At 35.3% G+C, this 19,774-nt stretch overlaps 2 protein-coding genes across 5 annotated transcripts in view; both read right to left on the reverse strand.

The window, feature by feature from the left end:
• LOC117409402 (TBC1 domain family member 14-like) overlaps window positions 1-9,392 on the reverse strand; it is a 52,851-nt gene extending 43,459 nt beyond the window's left edge. Inside the window, exons 1-2 of one of the 2 annotated variants that reach the window (XM_034015395.3) lie at window positions 9,288-9,392; window positions 8,798-8,956 (exon numbers count right to left, since the gene is read on the reverse strand). In XM_034015395.3, the coding sequence (XP_033871286.2) occupies window positions 8,798-8,846 (49 nt within the window). In that variant the 5' untranslated portion in view covers window positions 8,847-8,956; window positions 9,288-9,392. The other variant, XM_059005215.1, reaches the window with a different exon arrangement.
• A 5,375-nt stretch (window positions 9,393-14,767) lies between these two features.
• The window catches only part of LOC117408847 (uncharacterized protein KIAA0232-like), a 41,325-nt gene continuing 36,318 nt past the window's right edge, over window positions 14,768-19,774 (reverse strand). For 2 of the 3 annotated variants that reach the window (XM_059005256.1, XM_034014202.3), the window contains 2 exons: window positions 18,088-18,182; window positions 14,768-17,309 (listed from right to left, as the gene is read on the reverse strand). In XM_059005256.1, coding sequence (XP_058861239.1) covers window positions 17,133-17,309; window positions 18,088-18,182 — 272 coding nt within the window. In that variant the 3' untranslated portion in view covers window positions 14,768-17,132. The remainder of the gene's footprint in view (window positions 17,310-18,087; window positions 18,183-19,774) is intronic. The other variant, XR_009309587.1, reaches the window with a different exon arrangement.

Below are 19,774 nucleotides of genomic sequence, written 5' to 3' on the forward strand. Positions count from 1 at the left end.
GAAACAAGCAAGCATTGCATCTTTTACTGTGTGCAGTGGAAACAAGCATTGCATCTTTTACTGTGCGTAGAGGAAACAAGCATTGCATCTTTTACTGTGCGCAGAGAAAACAAGCATTGCATCTTTTACTGTGTGCAGTGGAAACAAGCAAGCATTGCATCTTTTACTGTGCGCAGTGGAAACAAGCATTGCATCTTTTACTGTGTGCAGTGGAAACAAGCAAGCATTGCATCTTTTACTGTGCGCAGTGGAAACAAGCATTGCATCTTTTACTGTGCGTAGAGGAAACAAGCATTGCATCTTTTACTGTGTGCAGTGAAAACAAGCAAGCATTGCATCTTTTACTGTGCGCAGTGGAAACAAGCATTGCATCTTTTACTGTGTGCAGTGGAAACAAGCAAGCATTGCATCTTTTACTGTGCGCAGTGGAAACAAGCAAGCATTGCATCTTTTACTGTGCGCAGTGGAAACAAGCATTGCATCTTTTACTGTGTGCAGTGGAAACAAGCAAGCATTGCATATTTTACTGTGTGCAGTGGAAACAAGCAAGCATTGCATCTTTTACTGTGCGCAGTGGAAACAAGCAAGCATTGCATCGTTTACTGTGCGCAGTGGAAACAAGCAAGCATTTCATCTTTTACTGTGCGCAGTGGAAACAAGCAAGCATTGCATCTTTTACTGTGCGCAGTGGAAACAAGCATTGCATCTTTTACTGTGTGCAGTGGAAACAAGCAAGCATTGCATCTTTTACTGTGTGCAGTGGAAACAAGCACTGCATCTTTTACTGTGCGCAGAGGAAACAAGCATTGCATCTTTTACTGTGCGCAGAGGAAACAAGCATTGCATCTTTTACTGTGTGCAGTGGAAACAAGCACTGCATCTTTTACTGTGTGCAGTGGAAACAAGCACTGCATCTTTTACTGTGCGCAGAGGAAACAAGCATTGCATCTTTTACTGTGCGCAGTGGAAACAAGCATTGCATCTTTTACTGTGCGCAGTGGAAACAAGCATTGCATCTTTTACTGTGTGCAGTGGAAACAAGCAAGCATTGCATCTTTTACTGTGCACAGTGGAAACAAGCACTGCATCTTTTACTGTGCGCAGTGGAAACAAGCAAGCATTGCATCTTTTACTGTGTGCAGTGGAAACAAGCATTGCATCTTTTACTGTGCGCAGTGGAAACAAGCAAGCATTGCATCTTTTACTGTGTGCAGTGGTCGGCAATGTGATGCGTCTTGGACTGAAAAAAGGCTTTTTCTTTTGTAAAAGTGAACTTTAACTTTAAATTTGACTTTTGACTGCAAACTACCTGGGAAATGTTGTTTGAGTTCTGCTGTTATTGGTCTCCTACTGATAACGGCTTGATTCCGGAATCAGACTTTTTTTAAATGATTACTATATCATGGAATCAAGTACGGGTACAGTATATCTATATGTTTTTATGTTATTATAGCATAGATGTTATTGAGCATACATATTTTGATGTGCTTTGTTAGTAAGCAGTCGTGTTGTGCGTTTTTATACGTTGTCAAAGGTGTTAAATGCAGGTGAAAGTTTTGAAGGTCTTTTTTATAAAGTTCTGTGTTTTATAGTTAAAACTCCTCTGCTGTGTATTATTATTTCTTACTTCTAGTTGAAATATCTTTTTTACTTTGAATACATTAGATTCCTTGGATGTTTCTTCGCTGTTACTGTTGATGTATTTATCTATGTGTCCCTATGTGTGGTGCCAATACATTCTAAGAACCTGTTACTGTTGAGTAATCAGAGGTAGAGTATTCATGTATTCAAAACTTATTCCTGGTATATTCGAATATCTTATTATTCGAAATTCCCATATATATGTGTATGTGTATATATATATATGTGTATGTGTATATATATATATGTGTATGTGTATATATATATATATGTGTATGTGTATATATATATATATGTGTATGTGTATATATATATATATATATATATATATATATATATATATATATATATATATATATATATATATATATATATATACATACAATTGTTAAACTTTACTACACTAAACCTTACAGGATTTACTAAACTTAGTATTATAGAAAAATAAAATGTATATTCATAACTGTTTATATGGAGCAGCTGCTTTGTCGCCAACATCAAATACCAGAGGGATACAGCCAGGCTAGAATACAGTACAATACATGCACTAGCATGTTCTTTCCACAAAGGTGTTGTTTCCAGAGAGGATCGCTTCCTTTCTCCGTTTGTCACTGCAAGATCTTATTATTCGAAATTCCCATATATATATATATATATATATATATATACACATATACACACACACACACATACATATATATATATATATATATATATATATATATATATATATATATATATATATATATATATATATAAATAAATAAATACATAAATACATACATACATACAATTGTTAAACCTTACTACACTAAACCTTACAGGATTTACTAAACTTAGTATTATAGAAAAATAAAATGTATATTCATAACTGTTTATATGTTTGTCCAGCATTTTCTACAGTTGTAAATGGGACATTCTGGTGGATTGTACAAAATCCTGTTTCTCTTGATGTTACATACGTTAACAGACAATGCAATCATTATTTACAGACATTAATACATGTGGTAGTAGACATGAAAGTCCGTCCCTGGATTTAAATTGTGCAGTGCTGAGTTGCATTGTGTATCCCTGTTTCTTTATTTGTATTACTGGTCAAACTTTTCTATAGCACTGTCTGTCCAAAACAACGTATGCAACAACATTTAGACCCTGCAGATTTATTGAACAAATAAAGTTGGAAGATTCAAAAAGCCACATGTATTACTTACTTATGCAGTAGGATGTGTGACGACATATAACAAGGACTTGGTCTTTCACATGGCACTAAGAAGTTATAAATGTTACTACAGTATATATTAATATTAGCCTTAAGACACATCTTGGTTTATATTACTTTATGGAGGGTTTTATTTGTGACTGGGACACAGTTTTTAATTGTTTTTCTTAACAATGTTCTATCATCTGTATATCAACTTATTTTTTTTATATTTTAAGGTTCACTTAAAAAAATTAGTAGATGGACAGTCAAGTTAAAAGGAGACTCAAGAAACAATAATGTGTCTGAGGACCAGTCTGAACTGTCTTGTTCTGAGAGTGGGTCATCAAATGCTAAGGTAATGAAGATACAGAAATAAAATTAAACAAGACCCAGAAAAATGGATGGAACGCTAAAAAAAAGAAACAAAAAGGTTGTGTGAATAAAGGATTTACGTCAGATGAGAAAGTGCAGGAGAATTAGGGAGAAATTACGACAGCCTATGAAGCAAAACAGAGAAAAAAAAAAAAAAAACAGCAGACAAGGAACCAGCAAAAAAACAGCCTTATACAACAGCGACTGAAGGAAAAAAAAACAAAAAAACTACTGGAAGCTGAAGACACCTGAACAGGAATTTTCTGCTGTATGCTGGCTGTCATGTTACAAACAGTAATTTCAGTTGTGTCCTGACTGAGTCTGCTCATCACCCTCTTCAAACCTTTACAAGCATCATTAAGAAGAGGAAATGGGGGCACCCTAAACTAATATCTAATGCCTGTTGGCCAAACCTTTGAAAATGATTCCACAAATAAAGATTACTTGATTATGTTACAGTTTCTCACAAAAGACCCAGGTAAGATGTGCAAAAGAGTCATCTTGATCGTGAGAGGATAGCTAGACAAATTTAACTGAACAGAAGGAATGCTGATTTTTTTTTAAAAATTTTGACAGACTAATTCTGTAGAATTTACTATATGACCATTCTAAGTAAGGCTGGGGAGATGCCTAATTTTTCACTATCGATATATCGTTCTCCAAAAAAGCAGATGTATCAATTTATCGACGTTATGAAAGGGTAAAAAAAAAAAAACCAAAAAAAAAGCAGTGGATTACTGTGAAGGGATGTGCTTTTGGTTTTTATGAACTCTGCAATGTCAGCGTTTAAACCATATATACACACACTCTTTATATTACATTCTGATACTGACAGACCTGGTTAGTATTTTCTAAGCAAATAAACACATAACGTTTTAACATCGAAAAGACTTCACTACTGAGTTAAAAAAAAAAAAAAAAACTACATCAAAGTATATATTGAAATGTTTATATTTATGGTTGCAATTAAAAGTTGCTAGTGAAGACATAACTTTATACTATAGTGAACACATTTTCGGATAGAATAGTGTGTTTCTTAAAGGTTCATTTAACAACAAAACAGGAACCCATTACGTTTTTTTGTTTTTTTTTTGTTTTGTTTTTTTTGGTTAAAAGTAACTTTGCCCCAAATTATATGGTTTAAAACAAAAAACAAAAAAAAGAGACGAACATCACCCCACTATACAGCGCAAAAGCGAGTTGTGCTTACAATTGAAAAAAAGTTGGAAATACTTTCACTTCTGGAAAAGGTAATTACCAGGGATAAAATAGCACAATATTTTGTCATTTTAAAATGCACTGACATATTAAAAAGTCTCTGATAGTACTAGCGGTGGGATTTTTGAGATCTGTTGCTCGAGACGAGTACGCGAATCAAACGCCACTATCCATACTGTAATATTGTACATAAACCTCCCAAACCTGGCCACAAGTCCAATATTAAAAGCCAGATTAACACACAATCAAATAATATATTAAGTAATTAACATAATGCTTGCCTTATTGTGCAGTTAATTGTACATGGTCATGTATTACTAAATAATGTAAAGTATTCAAATTCACGTACCTACACAACTTTACATTAAATTGTAAAAAGAGATGCCTGGCCTACCTGTTGAAGTGTGTCTCAGCGGTCCTTTAGTGCAGTAGTTCCAACATACAAATAAAAACGGTACTAAACATGATAAACGGCCGTTCGGTCCAAAAGCTTACAGAACAATTTCAAGTGAAAAAATCCTTCCACCTATGTGAAGATTGGGGAATGGGGTCCACGAGTCTGTGGTAATCGCAACCCTTTGAAAGTTTTGTATGAACAGCTGCAGCACGATTTTCTTAAGTTTTTCCAGCCTCGCTGTTATTGTTTTATGGGTCGGCACAGTATTGGGATAATCTTACATCGATTTCAAAACTGCAGCATTCACGATTCACACGCACTGTCCTCATACTAGGGGATAACGTGATCACGCACTGTTCGGCCAAATCTACAGCAAATGCTGTCATGGATGTTTGCTTTTTTACAATAATTCTTAATGTTTTCATTTCAAACTGAAGCATTGAACTTGTGTTTTTTGGTACGGCAATTTTGTTTGGCAAAGGGGCATTCAGAACCGAAAATAGGAGGCACTTTTTTACACAGAGAATTGTGAGGGTCTGGAACCAACTCCCCAGTAATGTTGTTGAAGCTGGCACCCTGGGATCCTTCAAGAAGCTGCTTGATGAGATTCTGGGATCAATAAGCTACTAACAACCAAACAAGCAAGATGGACAGAATGACCTCCTCTCGTTTGTAAACTTTCTTATGTTCTAATTATTTACATACCACGGTTTTCTCGTCCGTTCCTCAAAATACTTCCAAAAGTGGCTTCCTTTGTTTAGAAATGCCATTTTAAATATAGAACAAACACAGGAAAAAAAACGCTTGGCTGCTTTTGTCTAGAGATGCCATTTTAAATATAACATTGCTAGTAACGCATTAAAAACTATTAAATTGCATACATCTGTTTATGCATATAGTAATTACAAAATACATTATTATTTTTACCTTTCGTTTGTACCAGTTGGGGGTCAAAGCAAAACCCAAAGAAAACAAAAGTTGTTTAAATCTATAACAAGGCAGAGTAACAAAAATCTTTTTTTTTTAAAAAAACTATCACTGTCCACAGCAGCTTAGTAACAAGTGCTGTCTGTGGCTTATATTTGAATTGTGTTAAGGAACATGATTGATAGTGTCCATGTTTTGTTTTAATTTAAGCGACGACTGACACTTGCTTACAATCTGCCCAGCATTACTGAATGGATTGTATCTGTGCAGGAGTCTTCAAAGTAACAGAGCAAATTAAGAGCATTGTTAGAATTAAATACTGTATCGACCGAGCTGCAAATACAATGCCGTCCGATGTCTGGCAACTATTTTTAAAGTAAGACGGCGAGAAACTAAAGAAAGTAATGTTTGGGATACTGCCGTCAGTAAACACTCGCTTAATAGCATGCATCTTCAGTGAATCAGACCTGAGGGGAGCAGAGAAGCTCTGCGCTTAATGCAAAAAATAATGTCCGACTCCAAATTCAATGGAAAAAAAAAACTTTTGCTTAAACTCTTTACACACAAACGATGTCAAACGATAGAACACATCAATAAATCGATGCATCGCCTCAGCCTTAGTTCTAAGCGCATTACAAATAACTGTAGAAACAGAAGAAACTTTTGCTTGTAGGTATGGAAGCATTGTATTTCTTTTATTTAGGTAATGGAAATACCAAAAGAAAGCGTCACAGAGGGGATGAATAGTAGAAAGGTTTGATTCATGCAGAATTCATCCAAGTTACCAAACAGATGAGATTGTCCTGAGGCAAGCTGTTTGACAGACTGCATAATCACTGAAGAGCAGATTGTAAAAAAAAAAACTTGTTTAACCCACCGTTATTTTTGGGGAGTAGGGTCTACAATGACCTTATATATTAGCTCTAAACTCATGTGCAAGTTGACTTAGAGCTAAGCTTTAAAAAAAAAAAAAAAAAAAAAATTAATATACTGGGTCATTTGTTGGATCTCGTTCATATTTGCCTGTTGTGGCTTATATTTTGTTATTTTCTACTCTAAGGATCAATAAATAACAATAACCACATAAAAGTAATGCTGTCTTATTGTTCAATATAATTCTGCAAAGTAATTTTGTTTTACTGTAGGGAGACCTTTCCCCTGTCTGTCTCCTGTTACATATAAGGACTACAAGAACTACCAGCTATAACTAGACTTTGAAACAAACTGTCTAAAGATTTGTTTATCAATTTTTTATACTAAATATCCAACACAGTAACAGAGATTGCATATAGGTATAATAAATATGTAATTAACAAAACATCTAATTGATGTTATTGAAGTCCCAGTACTTTTCAAATGTATTGTAATGTAGCCAATACATTTCTTATTTTCCTGCCCTTGATCAAAATTAAAATAATTAGTTTAACCTATATTAAAAAACAATTAGAAACTTTTCATTTCAAATTTGGGATTTTGTCTGTCTATGTTACATATGTTTTTATAAAATGATCATGGTGTTCAACCAGCTCTGATGATGAAATGGAGAAGGAAACTGTCAAATACAGAACATACACTATATAGATTACTACAATAGTTTTACTTTCCCTGCTTTTTAAATTTTAGTTTTTCTTGGTCTTGTCTCACTTTTTTGTACCCCATTTCCATGGAATAACCCGGGTACAATTATGGATAAATAATAAAAATCTGCTGCTTGTCAAAAAAAATGTTGTCATAGGAGACAGATCTTTTGGAAGCCCTATGGCAAATCTTTTTAAAATCCCTTTTGTATTACAGACACCTTGACTGTAACACCAAGTAATGACTATTCTGTTACAATAGTTAAATGCTTCTTCTTATTACTATTTTAAAAAGTGGACCCAGCAATGTTCAGGATATGTCTACTGCTGCTCTAAGAACAAAAATAAAACACCCCTGTCAAATCCTTTCAGACATGTAGCAGATTCAACAGGAAAGCTAAACCAATACAGAACAAATACACTATTGGGAAATGTTTTTAAAAGTACAAGCACTGCCAGTTCTCATTTTTCTTTATGAACCATACATTAAATTATACTATAAAACAGCAGGAGAATGTTAAGGTGTTTAACTGCTGACTATTTTTAGTGTTATATTATATTTAACCCGGGCAAATCTAATAAAGCTAACTTGGGTGATTAATCTCTTTATAGATTAAAACCACATTAAAGCCGTCCAACTTTTTTTTATTTATTTTTTTTATTACAAAATAACTTGACAGAAGTACAGAATATTGGGTCACAAACATATCAATGCAAGTACAAAATGAAACACGAAAGGCAGTCTTTAACATCATACATTATGGTATTCAAGGAGACAAGAAAACCCACTAATACGTTTCTCAGCGCACTTAATCCTAGGAAGTTTTTGTTCCTTGGGCAACCAAGCACCCCATCATCCTTCAATGTAATAACAGCGATTTTACATGACTTTGCTTTTCACCTCCCCATATTTCTTACACTTTCATCAATGATGCTGGCAGTATCACTATCATAGGACACTTCTATAAACCCAAAGTACCATTCTACCATATTTTAAACGATAGGGTAGATACAATTAAAGGTTCAAGTTCATGTCTTTAGTGCTTTGGATCAAAGGTCACATTTTCAAAGTATGTGCATTTCCTTTACTGAAACCTTAGGCTACTTTATTATTCATGTTTTCCCGATTTCCAAAACTAGAAAAAATACAACCATTTCCCGCACACTAGAAAACTATTTTTAACCATGCACTTCTTTCTCGCAATTAAAAAAAAAAAAAAATCATGGGTGTGTCATTGTAGGCAAGCTATGTTATTCTGATGCTTATCTCGGGATTTCCACCCCTACTCTAATAAGTCTATCTTTCCACTCCTGTTGCTAAAATTCAGAATTAGACCATTGATTTATCTGTCCTCTGATTCATGTACGCCGAAAGGTGTCCGACTGTTCCACTACCGGTAAGTGGGTAGAGCTTATAGGTTAGCTTACATGGGTATTTTTTTTTAAATTTTAAATTGTACTTACCTCGACATTCACTGGTCTCGCTACCCACGTTCCTGACCAATTGTGCCATTCTCTTGCAGTTAATTCTACAGGCATGCAGCCGCAGCAGGTTGCAGCTAGTTTTGGTCCATGATGTTTTCCTTACCAGCGAATGAGGTACGCCTGCTTCCTTCAAACTCGCTTTAGTATAAAAGAAAAAGTCACCGTTTAACACACTCTTTGAAGAAAAATTGACGACACACATAGAGTTGTTATACACACACCCCTTCGCTATTACTTCAGAGCGCTTAGGCGAACTAGGATCCATTTACAAAGCAAACTAAATACAAAGTGATTTAAATTATTGACAATAATCCTTCCCTTTGGCTTTTCAGATACGAAAAGACTGTCACACATATATCAATATTATGGATTATAATCGAGAACAAAACAGAAATTACAAAATGTTGTCATTTAGTATGCAAAGTAAGAATTCAGACAGATACACTTCACAGTCTGCGAGACCAAGTACCTTTTTCACAGTTCCGCTGCCATTTTGAATTTTTTTGCTTGTTTTTCTGAGTACCAGCAATCGAGCCGAGAAAGACAAAACATCGATCGCTTCACCTGTCTGAGATGTGAAGACATAAGCAATCGTACAATGCATCAAACTGCTACGTTTGTCCGTTTGATGTTTTTCAATGCAAAAATAGTATGCACAGACAGAATATTTTAAAATGTTAATTTCATTTAGATATTCATCACAGCTATAACATGCCACATTTAAAATGTATTGAGATTAACCCTTTAGTCACCGTGTTGTGTTTCTGCCCATTCGGAGTAAATTCATTGTGTTTAGAAAGGGCAGTGGCCTGTCCGCAAACTGCACCATCCAATACTACTGTAACCACATTTATTTTAATTTCCTGCTTCTTCCACATATTTTTTTAACTTAATTTTTACAATTGATTCTATCATAGGTGCCACAGGCCTCCATTTCACAAATGATCACAAATACAGCGTGCAATCCGGCAATTTTATAAACTGCACACCATACACGTTTATCTTCCCACAACCCTGCAATTGTGATGGTTGTACTTGGGACAGGCGAGGTCCTATTAACTGTGCATGTATTTATTTATTTAGGTGAAAACAACAAAACAAATTGAAACTTGAATGTTATGCTAATGAGAGGCACAATTAACAGTCAGTATTGTTCTTTGCAGGAGCTCAGCATGAAGACAAAATAAAAACAAAAAGTATCAGCTATCAATGGAGCCACAAGAATGGCTTTGATCTGAAGTGTGTTTGCAGCTAACAGACTTGTAGCTATTGTTAAGGGGATGACCTTTTGGTCACAGAAGAAAGAAGTTAAAGCTGTATAAACACAATACAACAATGTTCTAAAGATATTTATTCAGTACTGTATTTAAAGTGGTTGTATCTCCCGCGCCCTTTCATGCCTTAATTCCTGCCATTTACTACCAGCTGCTCTTTACTGACATGCTTTCCAATGCTGCCAAGGTGGAATAATCTGGGAAGTGAAACAGGACCAGACTTTCAGAACGGCAAGTCAAGCGAACTGAAAGCTTAGTGCAGTACTAGATATCATATTTGAAAATTAATATACGATTGCTCAAAAAAGGTTGTTTTTTAAAATTGCACATTTGAACCCTACATAGTGATGAAAGTACACAACAGTCAAGGGGATAGTTTCAGCTTTGTCACCCTTTGGTCAACTCTGCTGTTGTCCCAAGTTGAATTCAGTCAGTCGGTGACATCCTGATAGTGCCAGGGCCATGTTATCTTTGCTTTACTTACCACTATCTGTCAAATCAATAACTTGGTGCTCCAGGATATTATGAATACATATATTAATGCAATATATATCTCTGTGCAGAGTTCTGTTGAATGAGAGATCATTCAGTATCAGCAAGAGACTAATAATCACAGGAATGAATGAAAGATGTCGTCAGTGAAATTTGACCAGGATTCGGCTTCGTGGAAATTAAAGTTTAAAAGCATGATGTGGTAGATATGACCTCCTTTTTACATAACTGAGCTTCCGTATCTTTGCCTGTTTTATGAGCTCTCATTCAAACGAAGCGACTGCTCTGAGATCTGTATGCATTACTGCAATAAGACAATATACAATAAAACATTGCTGCATTTTATTCTGACCCCCTCACCCCGTATCTAATCAGAAAATATTTTGTTTTGCCAGAGGTAATTCCCTCTCTATTAGTAGCATACTGTATCTTCGCCATCAGTCCGGGTGGCTGTGGGCAGATGCCAAAATGACATGAAATTCGATGCTAATTCGGCATCTGCCCTCCGCAGCTGGGCACTTCGCGTACTGCCATTTGATTGTTATTATTATTATTATTATTTATTTCTTAGCAGACGCCCTTATCCAGGGCGACTTACAATCGCAAGCAAATACAAATACATTCAAGTGTTACAATATAAGTCATACAATAAGAACAAGAAATACAATAATTCTCAAGTGTGACAAACCACAATTCAATAATACAGCAGATAATAGTGAAAGTTACTAGGTGCCACCTCGTGGCCAAACATTGCAATTGTGTTATTTTATTTTAAAAAAAAAAATAGTGAGCATTAATGTCCTAATTCTGGTTGCTCTTCTTTGCACTCTTTCTAGAGCAGCAATATCCTTTTTGTAACGAGGTGACCAGAACTGAACACAATATTCTAGGTGAGGTCTTACTAATGCATTGTAGAGTTTTAACATTACTTCCCTTGATTTAAATTCAACACTTCTCACAATATATCCGAGCATCTTGTTAGCCTTTTTTATAGCTTTCCCACATTGTCTAGATGAAGACATTTCTGACTCAACATAAACTCCAGGTCTTTTTCACAGATACCTTCTTCAATTTCAGTATCTCCCATATGATATTTATAATGCACATTTTTATTGCCTGTGACCTGTAAATGTCATTTGCCATGTGTCTGCCCAGTTCTGAATGCTGTCTAGATCATTTTGAATTACATTTGCTGCTGCAACAGTGTTTGCCACTCCTCCTAGTTTTGTGTCGTCTGCAAATTTAACAAGTTTGCTTACTATACCAGAGTCTAAATCATTAATGTAGATTAGGAATGGCAGAGGGCCTAATACTGATCCCTGTGGTACTCCACTGGTTACCTCACTCCATTTTGAGGTTTCTCCTCTAATCAGTACTTTGTTTTCTACATGTCAACCACTCCCTAATCCATGTGCATGCATTTCTTGAATCCCTACTGCGTTCAGTTTGAGAATTAATCTTTTATGCAGGACTTTGTCAAAAGCTTTCTGGAAATCTAAATAAACCATATCATATGCTTTGAAATTATCCTTTGTCGATGTTGCATCCTCAAAAAAATCAAGCAGGTTAGTTAGACACGATCTCCCTTTCCTAAAACCATGCTGACTGTCCCAGGATACTGTTACCATATAGGTTATTTTCCATTTTGGATTATTATAGTTTCCATAAGTTTACATATAATAGAAGTCAGGCTTATTGGTCTGTAGTTACCTGGTTCGGTTTTGTCTCCCTTTTTGTGGATCGGTATTACATTTGCAATTCTCCAGTCTGTTGGTACAACCCCTGTGTCAAGAGACTGTTGCATGATCTTGGTTAGCGCTTTGTAAATAACTTCTTTCATTTCTTTGAGTACTATTTGGAGGATCTCATCTGGTCCAGGGGATTTGTTTATTTTAAGATTTCCTAATCCCTTTAACATTTCTGCCTGTTATGCTAAAGTTATTTAAAATTGGATAGGAACAGGTCGACATGTCGGGCATGTTCTCCATATCCTCCTTTGTAAAAACTTGTGAAAAGTAATCATTTAATATATTTGCTATTTTTTTTTCTTCGTCTATGATTTTGCCATTTGTGTCTCTTAGACTTTTAACCTCCTCTTTGAATGTTCTCTTGCTGTTATAATATTGGAAAAACATTTTAGAATTGGTTTTAACCCCCTTAGCAATGTTCATTTCTATCTCTTGGCCTTTCTAAGTTCCTTTTTGACTTGTGTTTGCAGTTCCAAGTACTCTTTCTGTGTGCTTTGTTTTTGGTCCCTTTTAAACTCTCTGTAAAGTGCCTTTTTTTCGCAGAATATATTTTTTAATTGATCTATTAAACCATTTTGGATTCTCAACTCCTTCTGAAAAAAAACTTTTTTTCCCATGCACCAAGAGGACTTTGCTGCCCTTCCTCTGACATATTTTTTTTTGCTTTGTATTTTAGTGACCCACAAATGTCATACAGCGACTATTGCTCTCTATAACCCTAACTCTGCAAGTGCAGCCGCTAAATAAACTGATGCGCTTATTGAGACGGTCATTATTATAATTGTGGATCAGTGTGTGTTCAGTAATTTGCATTGCTCTTAAGCTTACATAGGGCGCAGTGCAAAATAATTGCCTGTCCGCAATGGAATTTGAGTTTTGCATCCACAATTATTTGCACTGTGCCTATACTTACATCACCCCCTTGATGTATACTCTTATGTAGCTCATACGATTTATACCCCATTGGCTCAATTCATGATTTCCATTACATGAGAGTAGGTGTTAATACTTGCAGATATTGGACTCAGCTCTCGCCAAGATAAGCACCAACTAAGACATAGCTTATTTTACTGTAAACTAATGTGATCCATCAGCGTTTCCTACCATTTGATAATGTAGCTATCCTTCTGCCTGCTGTTGATGGCTGGTGTAATGCTGGCTCCAGGGATCAGCCTATTTTGCCTCCCTAGCGCATCAGCACACAACCGCTGCAATGTTGCCCCAGGGATCAACCACAGAGCGGCCTCCCTAGCGCATCAACGTGACAACCGTCTGGACTGAGCCCAGTGGGGTACTTCTCTGGGGTCTTCAAGTGGGCACCTTCCATCCTTGGTGTTTCGTCGACTAGCTCACGACACCATAAGAGGGCATGACAGTGATTCTGGCGTCCCAGCATCACCCCCCTCCATCCCCCACTCAGCTAAGCCCAGCTCATTTACCTTCCTTTACATCTTTTTTTTTTTATTTCTACTGTGCTTGAGGTCACCAACCAGAATCTTTTTGTCTCAACCAGAGCCAGTTGCTGCTCCTCTCTGCTGCTTCAGGTAAGTTTTTCACTATGTGTCGCAACTCTTGACCACTTCAGCAGCTAGTTGAGCATACCGAAGTTTCTTCCTTTCATATGCCTCATCCACAGCACCCTCCAATGGCACTGTTAACTCTACCAGGTGAACAAGACGTGCTGATCCAGAGCAGAAGACAATATCAGATTGAAGGTTAGTGGTGGCAATCTCAGGTGGGAAAATAAGCCGTTGTCCAACATCTGCCATCACTTTCCAGTCCCTAGGAGCTTCCAGTTGTCCCAGACGAGTTTTGGTTTTAATACCTTTTCTTGGAGGTTGCTCCCCTGGATGGAGGAATGTTGTTCGTGTGTCATATATTGCTGACATTGGTGGCAACCTGTTAGTCGTGCTGTGCTTGTCTTCCAATGCTAAGGCTAAACATCGCAGCACCTGGTCATGACGCCAAGTAAACCGTCCTTGGCTAAGACCCACCTTACATCCTGTTAAAATGTGTCTTAAATGTAGCTGGACACCAAAGGACACCATGGATCCTCTATCCATAGATTTAGGTTCTGTGGTGATGGCAGAACATCATATGTTGACCTGATGAGGAAACTGATCCTGTTCTGTTCCATTGTCCATAGAAGAGTTAAAGGTTGTCCTGTGTCCATTTTTTTCTTCTTGTTTTCGGTGTTAGCAGAGCAGATTTGGTAATTAAAAAGGTGCTTATTTTGTCTTAAATTGACATTACCATAATTACAACCTTTTTAGAGTCATGCATTTTCCATTCACAAAACCTTAATTTCTGCCTTTTTCTGAATTTCTGAACTTGAGCGCAAAATATCAAGGTGATAAAACCATTACCTCTCTAAACGGTTAAACATGACATTACATGTTACCATATACTAACAAAAGAAAGAAAAACAAAGATGCTGGATTTTATTTTATTTTATTAGATGTTAAGTAACTCCACAATTAAACTAAACCACTTACTTTGGTGTAGATAAAATTAGAACAATACAACCACTTGAAATCGAGAAAATAAAAAAAACAAACATAAGTTACAACAAAGGAATGGAGAACCAAGGTTTCAGTGCTATGGCTATCATACCACAGTGCAATCAATATATCTGTTAACCTCTGTACATCATTTATAATGCATATTTTTGTTAGTAACAGTTCTCCAATTTATTTCACTTACATAAACACTAACCACATAAAATCAATATACACCAACTATCCTGTGTTTTGTGACTTTGTACACAAAGAAAAATATTTTTAAAAAAAATAATAAAAAAAAAAAAAATCACAAAACTTTTTTTGTCACTGCTCTCTCTCTACTCCATGTCTGGTGTATTTCTCACTCAAAAGGTGCTGGAGTTTTAGATCAGCATGCATCCTTTGTTTGAAACAGCACCCCATAATTGTTCAGCCTTTTCTCACTTGAGAAGGAAGTTTCATGCAAAATAAACTGAGTGGAAGACAGTATTTGGAATACATTCTTTAGAATTTTCAGTGTTTCAGCGATTGTTAGCAGAGGTTTGAAGCCTCTACCACTCTGAAGACTATGCCTATTCAAAAAAGTAATCCACATTCAATTTTAAAGCACTGGTTTATAAATGCTTCAGGAAACCCAGTAAAAAAAGTGCTACTTATAAAGAACTCAGTCAATAAATAAAACAAATAAATAAATATTTTTTGTTTTCTAAAATTGAACTATATATCTATTTTAAAATTGTTTTTTTGTTTGTTTGTTTGTTTTAAGCTATATCAATTTAAAATAAATACTATGGGGGGGGGGGAGAAACCTAGGAGATTATACTATTACAACTTGTTATTTTAAATGTATAGCCAAGCCAGAAGATAAACAATTCACGGGCAAGGGAGCTTTCATTTTTTAATTTTTATAAACTTTTTTGTATTATTATTATTATTATTATTTTGGTGTTGTAAATGTACACAACATCAAGAACATATTTCAAAGTCGGTTCCTCTCAGTTTGTTCTTGTCTGAAAACAATTGAATTTTACTACTGTTATTGCCTGTTGATCTATCTAAGTCGACTTTCACACTAGCTGCTGCAGATGTGTTTCTAGTGTAAAAAGATAGTGATGTGTAGTCTTTACTTTTTGAATGTTGAATTTTGTTAAAAGGAAAAGGAGACGACAGCATGTTACACCAAGTCTACCTTTTGACTTATTTAAAAAAAAAGATAAAAGTAAAAAGCAAGCCACATTAAGCGACAACCACTATAGCAGTCACACATGTTAATAGAGAATCTTTTTTTTGTTTTGATAAACAACTTATCCTTACACTCTTCCATAAAGACAAACAGAACAACAAGACCTACTAAATCACAGCCACAATATATAACTGCCACAGAATTTTTATATATTGCTAGCACCAACATCTTCTGTACTAAATTGGTTTTAAAGAACCTGTCCCCTCAACAAATGTCATCACAGGCATCCTGCCAAGGACCACCTTGTGTTTCATGGATTCAGGGCTACATTGTCCATAATACATAGCCTAAGTTAATTGGTTATTGTGCCAGAATCCCTTAAACCACTCATTCATTAGTAACTTTTTGGATTTAAGATTTTACATCAACCTAAAGGGAAAATCTGGGCCTTCAGGGAATCTATGTTCAGTGAAAAAGTTATTTTAGACTAAGCGCAACCCTGTCATTCCTATTGAAAAGTTTCATGATATAGTCATTTTATCTTCAAAATAATGACTGGACTATGCATTCGTGCTTTTCTCCTGCATTCAGAAAGGCACTGATCTAATTAAAGTATAAACGCCAAGTTCTTACACAACAAGCCTAAGACTGTGCCATACGCTAAGATTCTCTGAGTATCAGATGTAAAAAGACACTGCAGTGCTAGTAGATGTTTTTTTTAACAATGTCATCAAATTTGATTAATGTATGCTGTAGCAGTTACGCTGTAAAATAAGCAGTGATACTGATAAGACAGGCAGGCACATGCACAACCATTCTGACACCACAACTACTCTAGTTCAAAACGCAAAGGATTCAGAAAAACTAACTATATATATATATATATATATATATATATATATATATATATATATATAATTTTTTTTAATAGGTTTTAAATTTAGGATTGTCCCTAATGCCTAACTGAAATTATCAAGAATAGCAAGATAAATGCTTGAAGAAATTAACTGAAATAATGAAACTAAAAGTTACAGTTTACAATAATAGGTTATCAATAAGACATACTTTTTATCTTATTGATAGACCAGTTTCAATTTAATGTCTTAATAAGCAGAGTTAAAGATGCGTTCGAGAAAAAAGCTCTTCACAAGGATCGGCCCAGTCACTTCCATTTTCTGAAGCAGTTTCATCAGAACTAGGGCTATCACTGGAAAAAAGTTGTCTCCGGAAACCAGTTGCTCTAGCTCCAGAGTTTTTCTCTCCAAAACAGTTGGAGTCACAAGCTGATGCAGTCTACAGAAGAAAAAAAAAATCAAATATATTCATAGACTTAGTCTTGAGAATGTTAGATATTAATATAGTTAACAGGGAACAGAAAATACATTTCTACCAGTTTTTTCAGTACTACTTAGCATTTTGATTCACATCATGGTATTTTAAATACAACATGTACCAATAGACACTACAATGACCAGGGTGGGATAAAAAGGGATAAGCACCACCAGTTCCAACAAAAGCATTTAGGTGGCTAGAGTAAAGGGAAATGACACATCAGTAAAATAGAGAAAGGTAATAGATAATCTCGAAAATACCTTTACTATTTTGTTACTTAGTGCAGTTTTTAAATCCTTACTTTAAAACATTGTTTTTTAAGAACTACTCTTTTAAAGCAGTTCCAAAATGTGTCTAGTCTGATTAAATTATGGAGGATTGGAAAACAAATATGGTCATTTTTGTATGGGCTACAGATAAAGAAATTGCAGTGTTTGTCTTTTTCACAGATAAAGTATTTTATCCATGCACTTACCTCGAATAAATGGTTAGTGGTGTTCATATTATAATAATAGTATAATGACTCAGGCAGTGGTTTTGAAACTGAAAATTATACAAATAGTTTAGTTGCAACTGTTGAAGGACTTACAGTATTTACCCAGTTGGAATGAAACTCAATACTAATCCACAGTCGGACATTTAACCTTTGTCTTTCTGAAGTATTATCGTCTCAAATGTATAACATTTTGATAAAAAAATGTACCTCCTTTATTTTTATTATTTCAACACTGTGACTTACCGTATTTAGCTGTAAAACAGGAGCTCCATTATGAGGATTTTCTTGTATATCATAACTCTTAACACCAGCTGTTTCCTTGATTTTAGTGCAGCACTCTAAAATGTAAAAGTTAAAATAAAAAGTCAATTTCATTATTGACACTTACTTCATAACCTGAATCAATAAACAACACACACTAAATCTAAATTGTATTTCAATATGAGACACCACACGGGGTACCTAAAACATAACCATAATACAACTTGACAGGCACATCAAGAAAAAAGAACTGCAAGGAGCAGAGGTTAGGTAAAGATTTGCAGCATAACTTGTGTACTATTATCTTCTGTAAAGCATAATTTTTATTTATATTTAAAACATCAGACAACTTAATTATAATGTTATAATACTGCCTAATGAAAGCTACAGTAATACAATATTTTATCTTCTTAGTCATAGCTCTACTAAATGTAATACAGTTTATTTGAATTAAGCATGAACTGATTAGTGTATTTTGATAACGATTGGGAGTTAACATCAGACACAGAATACATGTTTCAACGTCTCAATTTATTAGCAGAGACAAGCGACTGCGGGATAGCCAATTTTGTTTTTATTTACAGTTTTCAAAACGTTTCAGGTAAGAATTATTATTTTTATTTTTAACAAAATCTAGATGTCTAACAAACATTAATTTGGATCAGCATTGGAGGCATGCTTGAGCTAAACTGCAGACATAAATCCAATAAAATGTCAGAAGGTCTCCAGACACCGGACGCAATGTGATTTGTCCAGCAATTAAAATTGTATAAAATTGCGACACTACCTTTCACATTAGTGGCGATGTCATGGTAAATTTCGCCCACCCCCCCTATAAAAATATATTAACAAACATTATTAATACTCATCAAAACAACTATCGGCGTGTCTGTACGAGGCAATCCTATTTGTTTTTTGCGTCGCAGGCAGCGTCAACGTCTCATATCAAAAATACGTTTTATTTTTTTTGTCGTGGTGCGGTCTGTCGTACGACACATTCGCTTGTCTCATCGCGTCTGGTGTGTGAAGACCTTTAGTATTTGCTATACCACCATTTTCCGATCTAGCCGTGCATTGCTGTAAAACATTCTGATGCATTCCATGCACTTTTTGTCAGTCGTGTAATGAGGTTGTTGTATTACGCGCTCCTACTGGGCTCTGGACTCTTGAGCGGAGGGTCGTGGGTTCAATCCCAGGTGGGGGACACTGCTGCTGTACCCTTGAGCAAGGTACTTTACCTAGATTGCTCCAGTAAAAACACAACTGTATAAATGGGTAATTGTATGTAAAAATAATGTGTAAAAAATAATGTAATTGTATGTAAAAATTGTAAGTCGCCCTGAATAAGGGCGTCTTGCTAAGAAATAAATAATAATAATAATAATAATATTGATAACACATACTGTTTTAGCGACCCCGGTATCAGTTGTTAACACTACATACTTTACACAGCAACAAGCAGTACACAGTAGCCTACTACCTCAGTGCAAGAAAAAGCAGATTAAGTTCAATGTCTGCAACACATTATGGAGCACTTTTTAGAATTTTGTTATGCGAAATGTTAAATATATATTTAGCTTTTAAATATTTATTTATTCTTTAAAGTTTTATTGGCGTCTGCTCCGGCTTTCATCTCGGCTGTGCTCTGCAGCATACACGTGGGCACGGA

The sequence above is a fragment of the Acipenser ruthenus genome, chromosome 2 (genome assembly GCF_902713425.1).
Source record: "Acipenser ruthenus chromosome 2, fAciRut3.2 maternal haplotype, whole genome shotgun sequence".
Lineage (NCBI taxonomy): Eukaryota > Metazoa > Chordata > Actinopteri > Acipenseriformes > Acipenseridae > Acipenser > Acipenser ruthenus.